The 8,381-nt window shown below is 43.0% G+C and overlaps 1 protein-coding gene across 1 annotated transcript; it reads right to left on the bottom strand.

Annotated features, from left to right (window-relative positions):
- Nucleotides 1-414: 414 nt before the first annotated feature.
- Nucleotides 415-6,700, bottom strand: LOC119503506 (THAP domain-containing protein 1 B-like). Its single transcript, XM_037795336.1, is given in 8 exon segments — nucleotides 415-426; nucleotides 1,003-1,115; nucleotides 3,126-3,317; nucleotides 4,734-4,737; nucleotides 5,638-5,678; nucleotides 5,681-5,921; nucleotides 5,923-5,972; nucleotides 6,493-6,700. Coding segments are annotated over 8 exon segments (861 nt in total).
- Between the last annotated feature and the right edge of the window lie 1,681 nt (nucleotides 6,701-8,381).

Below are 8,381 nucleotides of genomic sequence, written 5' to 3'. Positions count from 1 at the left end.
GTATGGCAGGTTTAGGAGAGGTGCGTTCGCATGAGGGTGCCATACTCTACGCTTTGCTAGCAGCTCTTAACAAACTGAGTAGCACTGCATGCACAGATGAAGCCTGTCTCTGGAATGAGCCTAGTATGGCAGCCATAAGGACAGTAGGGTATGCACCATGGAGCCAGATAGCTTTCACAAAGGCCCAGACAAAGAGATCTGCTGATGGTTGCGGTGACCTTCCCCCTGCCAAGATTCCACCTCCAAACCCAGATGAATGCACAGCATTCTACAATATGCTACATGTATCAGAAGACACTGAAAGGGAACCTGTCTGTTGTCCCTGACCATGCAAAGAGGTACGTTCCTCGGGCAGTGCAGCTGAACATCCCTGCATCCCTAAACAAGATGTACAAGCCCCAGTACGGGTCACCGTCACACCAAGAACTGCAGGCAAAGAGTGAAGAGATCTTTATAGGGTTGAGCATAACAGAAGAACAGGTCAGTCAGTAAATATGGTTGAAGATGTGCATGTCAGGAATATCACAGCTCCAAGTAACTAGGATAACTCAAGTTCAGAAAACATTTTTGTCCACAGAACTCATTAAAGTCGTCTTTTTCACTTTTTTTTCAATCAAATTTAATTCATCACTGTTTGTTTTGTCACATATTATAAACTTAACTCAACCTTATTTGTCATAACCCGGCCCGTGGGCCTTGACAAAAATGAGAACAGACACAAAATGCCAAATAATATAAAGTATTTATTATAACAAATAATATAAATTGAGAATCATATGTAGTTATGGAGTGTGTGAGTCAGTGAAATCAGTAATGTCAATGTGGGTGTGCTTGAATAATGTAGTGTGAGGTGTTGTGATCCGTGTAAACCACCAGGGGAGCTCCTCCTGCCCCTACATAGACCTCAAAATGCTGCAACGCCCAAACAAGTGCCAACCCTTCTTTCTCAATGACAGAATAATTAAATTGTTGATGATTAAACTTCTTCGAGAAAAAACTGACTGGTTTCACCACCCCCTGATCGTCCCCCTGATCGTCCCCCTGGAGCAAGACGGCACCTGCTCCCACCTGGCTGGCATCCACCTGGAGCATGAAGGCATGATCGAACCGCGGCGCTGCCAGCACAGGAGAAGAGCACAACAGAGATTTAACATTGTCAGATGCTTGCTGACATTGAGATGACCAGACATATTTTGCTTTGGACTTCAGCAGATCAGTAAGAGGACACACCACAGTGGAGAAGTTCTTACAAAAACTCCTATTTTACCCCACTAACCCAAAAAACGCTGCATCTGTTTCTTTGTTAAAGGCTGCGGGTACTCAGCTACTGCTGTAACTTTGGCCTGGACAGGAGTCACACGGCCCTGCCCTACCACACGACCCAGATATGTCACCGTTGCCATGGCAAACTCGCACTTGGCTAAATTGATGGTGAGGCGCGCCAGGTGTCACTGTAAATAACTACATCGTCCAAATATACAGAACAGTCCTCCAAACCTGATACAACTCTATTAATTATGCACTGGAACGTTGCGGGTACGTTTCTGAGTCCAAACGGCATTACCGCATAGGAGAATAACCTGGAAGGTGTAATGAATGCAGATATCTCCTGTGCGCGCTTAGATAGGGGAACCTGCCAATATCCCTTAAGACAGGGGGCGGCAACCTTTACTAATCAAAGATCCATTTTTGCACCCTCTTCCACCAAATCAAATTTGTCTGGAGCTGCAAAACATATTTGATAACACAGCTTATAAAGTTTTATATGTAGTTACACTATATATAAAAAAAACTATAGTTTGTTGCATTTATGAAATTATAGAACGAGAATAAAGAAAAAATTGTATTGCTATTTTTACCTGTTAACCAAACTCTTATGAAGAGGAGAAAAAAAAATACACTGGCATGTGTAGGCCTACCTTGAAGTAAATTAAACACAGAACAATGCAGGCCTGTTGGAGTCCTCCCCATATTTGTGGAAAATAAATAAATTAAAAAGTAGCCCACTTTGAAATAAATAAAACATGTAGCTGCAGCCTAATAGATTAAAAAGAGTATACGTAAAAGTCCATTTCAGTGTGCCGTCATCCTCTTCTGTTTTTTTCCTCAGTCACTTACAGCAATCAACCATCGCACCTGAACATAAAACACAACTACATCAGCTCAGGGTCTAAAATAAATATTTTTTGATAAATAATAGCCTATTAAATGATAGTGTTCTCACCTGTTTAATGTGACTTCTGTTTCTGAACATCAATGCAGAGCTTCTCTATATCAGGGTTGTAAGATGTTACTTTGATCTTCATAAATGACTGCAGGCTGATATCTGTGAGGCGGGAGCGATATTTGGATTGGATCACAGGCGATTGAGTATGCTTGAGCTGAATTGATGTCCTCAATTTCCTGACTGGTAATGGTGGTTGCCATTTTATTGGCCCTGTCCTTGACGGTCTCTGCAGAGAGAGGCATCTCTCTGATTTTCTGAACAATTTCACGTTTGTTTTTGAAGTCAGAGAATAGATGCTCTGATATTTTAATGAACGATTCTTTCATGTATTCTCCATCTGTGAACTTCTTTCCACGCTTTACTATCTCCTGAGCTGCCACAAAACAAGCAGCAGTTGGGTTTGGAGACTTGACTTGCAGTGAAAGCAAATTAATCTGTCCACCCAGAATTTAACTCTATTTTCCTCTGAGACTTTTCTTTTTTTGGATTTATCCATGGTTAGCTTACCGAGGCCGCGGGGGTCAGCAACTCTAGATTAGCCAACTGCAGGTAAAGGCACGGCCCGGCGACGTAGTAGGATGTGCTGCATATTTTAGTTGACTAAATATTAACACATTTTTTTCATTTCAGTGTCACAGTAAAAGTTTTTGTCACGTTTTTTGTCAAAGCTACCTTTTTCCACCTCAAAAACATAGCTCGTCTCCGCCCGTCACTCTCCTTCTCTGCTGCCGAAACTCTCATCCACACTTTCATCACTTCCAGAATCGACTACTGAAACCGCATTCTTTACAGCTCACCGTCCAAAGTCCTCAATAAACTCCAATACATGCTGAACTCTGATGCCCGTCTGCTCACCCATTCCCGGTCCTGTGATCACATCACCCCTGTCCTCCAGAACCTCCACTGGCTTCCCTGTCCCACAACGCATCCAGTTCAAACTTCTTCTCCTCACTCTCAAAGCCCTCCATAACCAGGCCCCCTCCTACCTCACAGACCTGCTCCACCATCACACTCCTTCCCGCTCCCTCTGCTCCTCTGATGCCAACCTCCTGTCCATACCGCTCAGAGCCAAGCACCGGACCTGGGCCTCCTATCCATACCACTCAGATCCAAGCACCGGACCTGGGGCGACAGAGCATTTGCAATAGCCGCCTCCTCCCTCTGGAACTCACTCCCCAAACACATCAGAGACTGCACCAACCTGTCCACATTCAAATCACTAATCAATACTCACCTTTTTTGAACTGCTTTTAATGTGTAATTAATATTGTGTGTTTTATATTTTTTTTATGATGTCCTTGTTTTATGATCTTTTTGTCTGTGTAAAGTGTCTTTGAGTTTTTAGAAAACCACTATATAAATAAAATGTATTATTATTATTATTATTATTATTATTATTAAAAACCCAGTTGAACCACTAATAACAAAAGCATGATTCAAACAAGTTATTTTATATAGACTGGAGTGTCTCTCTGTGGCATATATGCTTGTGTGATGACAACATACAGTAAAAAAAACACACTTGTCCATGATAACATACAGTAAAAACTGTTATAATGGTTTTTTTTTTATATTCTAACAGGAAGTTCATTTGTTTCATTGACAAACTTGACATGAAATCAGTTATTTATGATTAAAAGTATGAATTCATAATTTTCATTGTCATTATTTCATTGATGGAAATAAAAATTCCACAGTGCAGTGATACACTTTTTTAATGTTTAACCCAAAGGAACGACTGAGGGAGCTGAATTTGTCAGTGCACAGCACACATGGACTATTTGATCTAGAGGTGTGAGACCTTTAGGATGCTCAGCTTCACACATCTGAATTCCAATTGTACTTTGAAGGACGGTATACCGATTCCAAGCCTCACCGATAACTCTCTCGACACGGATCCTAACTGATGCAAGTCCTCGTGTTGACTCCAATTCCACTGGACCCATTTGCTTTTTCCCTTTAGTAAAAGCTGGGATCTTCAGCTCAGCATTGTACAGACCAACTGAATCTGCCACATCAAACCCTCTATCAGCTAGTATCACATCTCCAGGGTTGAGGTGATCTAAAAATCCACTGCTCTCAGTCAAATGTTTGTCTGATGTTCTGCCTCCCCATCCTTTTGATAGAAAAGAAACTGTTCCTTGTGGTGTTATGCCAATTAGATATTTCCTGGTATGGTGGTGTTTGTATTTTGAGTATGTCTGTGCTCTTGCTCTTAGGTCTATAGGCTTTTCAATGAAAATCTCAAAGCAGTCAATAATGCAGACTCTTTTACGAAAGACCTGTCTAAATATCGTAGGCATCGACAGCTGAAGCTCTTCTCGATTTGGCCAAAACAGAAGTGCTGGAACGAGCCTCGCGTTCAACACTTCACTGGTGTTTCTAAATGTTCTACTGGCAGTTGGAATTGAGATCTTAAAAATACAACCAAGCAATGAAAGGGGAAGGTTCATTTTCAGTCTCATAAGAGTTAGCAGCAGTTGTTGGAAGGTAAAGAGGTTTGTACCAGTCTGCAAAAACGACATCACAAATGTTAACACAACTTGGAAATTGGAATATGTGGGGATTCCAGTCATCGCCATCACTTTACATCATCTTTTTCAAAAGCCAGTTCATCAAATGTTCCTGATTTAAAGGGACTGTTTGTAACTTCTTACACGTATAAATCATTGCGGGTCGGTGTCCCATGCGCGCTCGTGTGTGGCTATGCTGTTCAGACTCAGACTCCAACACAAACTACACGGAAGCACCAAAACCTCTTGGTTGTATCTAGAGAAGCCCGTCTGTTAAACAGTGTTGGCCGCGGTCGGAGGACGCGGGGGAGACCGTAGCTTTGGTCTCCAGGACCGGAGTCTCTGCTGTACTCTGCTCCTCTGCTCCTCTGCCTGCCTTCACTCACATACCGCGCTCGTTCGCTCCACTCTCACGTGAACGCGCGCACACTCCACACTGCAGAAGAGTTAGTTTAGCTCTGAGAATATCTAGTGAATGTACAGTGGACATTTGTGTAGAAATAAATGCTGCAGCTCCTCCAGACCAACAGAGGTTTCCCGTGTCTTGTGAAGTGACGGGGCTCCGCAGAGAGAAACGTTATCGTCTCTGACCAAAACTCCGGTGTCTCCCCTGTTCCCTCCGGCCGCAGTCGGGAGGCTGAAGCAGGAAAAGCCAACACTAGGATCAGCACTGATTCATGGAGAGACCTTCGTCTGGTCAGCTAACATTACTGCCAACCAGCTGAAATATAGAGTGATATTGTGGTTTTAGCTGACGTGTGTCTCCTCACTGTTTTGAGCGATGCTCGTTCATGTCTATGTAGAGCGACCACGAGCGCGAGCAACAGGACGCTGACTTTCGTTGACTTAACGGCCACAGGTGTCGCTGCTAACAAGACATTTCTGATTCTTACAAACAGTCCCTTTAATTGTGTCCTTCAGCCTTTCGGTTTCCTCCTGAGTTTATTACATTCCCTTTGTAATCTTTCAGTCTTTTCCTTACATGGTCTGTTGTCACACTGTTGTTCATCCTCAGCAGGTGGAGCAGGCTCAACGTCTGGCACTGATGACAACCCTAGGAGGACATCCACTGCATCTTGCCTCTTTTTCTCCTCCACCCTTTTGTTCTTCATTCTACTGTGGTGCTCATACCTTTCCATGTTTCTCTCTTTGTTCTTCTTCTTGGTGGCTGGTGTGTGTGTGAAAAACGGATGGAACCCAGTCGGGGGACAGCGGGTCATCACATTTGGCACCTATAATGATACAAGAGAGTTTATGTCCAATATATGCCAACAAGTTAAAAGTTCAGTTCAGTTTTTAGATATCGTTCATGCAAACTGGTAGAACAATCTCTCCCTTCCAACAACAGCTTTTATCTCTTCAGACTGGAAATGAACCTTCCCGTTAACGATAACGATCGAACCCCGCTTACTACAACCTCCGGTCCAAAACAGTTGGGACGCTGCGTGAAACGTAAATAAAAACAGACTCATCACATTCAGAATGAAACTTTAACATCTTGTCTTTGTATTTAATTCAACAAAGGTCGAAAAGGATTTGCACATAGTTGTATTCTGATTTTATTTACAACAGCGTCTGAACTTCTTTGACTCAGGTTGTATTTAGCTAGCGTTAGCTAACAGCTGAAGTTAATGTCACTCACTGGAGTTGGTTGCGTTGGTCTATGATAACGAATTATGTCGGAACAATGACATGCAGATATAATGACTAAGAATATAATAATTATCATGCACGGTGGTAAATTGAGCTTACCTTTAATGAAATGTTGAAAGCAAATACATGTGTACTGCGATGGCTGCCACTGTTTTCCCTCCCCAGGGACAGAGTCACGTCTGATGACAGAAATCCACAATCTCCTCCTTTCTAAGTTGTCTTTTTGTGAAGGGATACGGTGAAAGCACAGCCCAGGTTTGTCTCCCCGTCGGTTAGTGCATCCAATCGCACAACAACTGTCCGGCATTTTCAATAGATGGAGAAAATCAAAAGGTCTGCGACGAAATTCAGTCAACATGTTAGCCGGCGGGCAGCGGGAGACGGCGTTGTTTTGCCCTCCGGGGGGGGGGGGGGGGGGGGCGTTCCTAGTGGGCCGTGACGTCACGAGAAAACTATGAATTGACAGCTGCCTCCGTTGAATGAACAGCCAATAGGAACGCTCTCTCTCTCTGAAATGACCTGCGATTGGTCAAAGTCTCCCGTCACGGGCTAGATGTTCTAAAGCCTGAAAACAGAGCCATGAGGAGGAGCAGAAGTCTAGTTATCTCTCAGAACACTTGAATTACAATATGCTGAAAGGTTATTATAGGATTTTTGCCCAATGATGCCAAAAACATTCTGCCTACTGAAGCTTTAAGACGCAAAGAGAGGAGGCAAGGAAAGGAATCGAGGATGTACAAATGGGAAAGGCCACATGTAATGTTAGCCCAAGATTGTCATTCACTTATTATTAGTATTCATATTATGTGATATTTTTTGTGTAATAGTATTTGAAACATCTCTTGTCAACCATTATGTCAAAACATAAAGACTTAAAGGGCCAGGGTGTAGCATTTTGGGGGATCTATTAGCTGAAATGGAATATAATATTCATAATTATGTTTTCATTAGTGTATAATCACCTGGAACTAAGAATCATTGCGTTTTTGTAAGTTTAGATTGAGCCCTTAATATCTACATAGGGAGCGGGTCCTCTCCACGGAGTCCACCATGTTCAGAATAACCAAACACTGGCTCTAGCGAGAGCCTTTTGCATACAGTATTTATGTTAGCTGAAGGCCACCGTAGTTCTCCAACACGCTTGTGAAACTGAGGTAAAGTGAGAGTGCTAAACCGTGGTACCGCCAGCCGCCGTCTGACTTCCGTTGCTCCTAAAGTAGTGTTATTATGGTATGGATGGCCTCTGAGTGAGGCCAACGGCGTTACCATGGTTTTGCACTCGGCAGCTCACTTTACCACAGTCTTGGAAAGGGAGGAGTGAGCAGAGGGGTACTCAGTTGGTTGCAATCTGCAACCACACCACTAGATGCTACCAAATCCGACATGCTCTCCCTTTAAGATTATTGTCTAACAATATAATTCCAACTGGAACAAACACACATCTTCGACACAAATTCGACCCTATAACCACATACACTGTCTTTGTTCTACACCCTGTAGAACAAAGACAGGCACTCATACATTCATAAGTAATATCAGGTGCAATATCTCTTATTTAAGGATAATGTTGTTTCACACCACAATGACAGCAGACATCTCATCTCTTATTCATGATCCGTGATAGTCCCGTCTCTATCGAGAAAATGATCTTTCACTCCTACTTAGCTTCACGCCGTTAAGCGTGCAGACTTGCACCTCTTTGAAATTCCAGCATCACTTGCAGAACTGAGAGCTTTATTAGTCAAAATGATGAGTTTCTGCATTCATCCAAAAGCCTAAATGCAAAAGAATAAGCAATAAAAACAAAACAAATGTGATGATTATTTGAAGTTCATGCCCAGTGGTGATAAAGTGTTTAGGTATGAGATGACTGAGTGTGGCGTTGTGGTGCATGTTGCATCGTGACTCATTCTCCCTGCTGCCTCTCTCGCCTTTCCTCACCTCCCTCCCTCCCTCCTGTCCTCACTCCCCCACGCTGGGAATTATGC

The sequence above is a fragment of the Sebastes umbrosus genome, chromosome 15 (genome assembly GCF_015220745.1).
Source record: "Sebastes umbrosus isolate fSebUmb1 chromosome 15, fSebUmb1.pri, whole genome shotgun sequence".
In the NCBI taxonomy this organism is placed as follows: Eukaryota; Metazoa; Chordata; class Actinopteri; order Perciformes; family Sebastidae; genus Sebastes; species Sebastes umbrosus.
The sequence above is the reverse complement of the archived record's forward strand: the minus strand, read 5'-3'. Positions and strand labels throughout refer to the sequence as shown.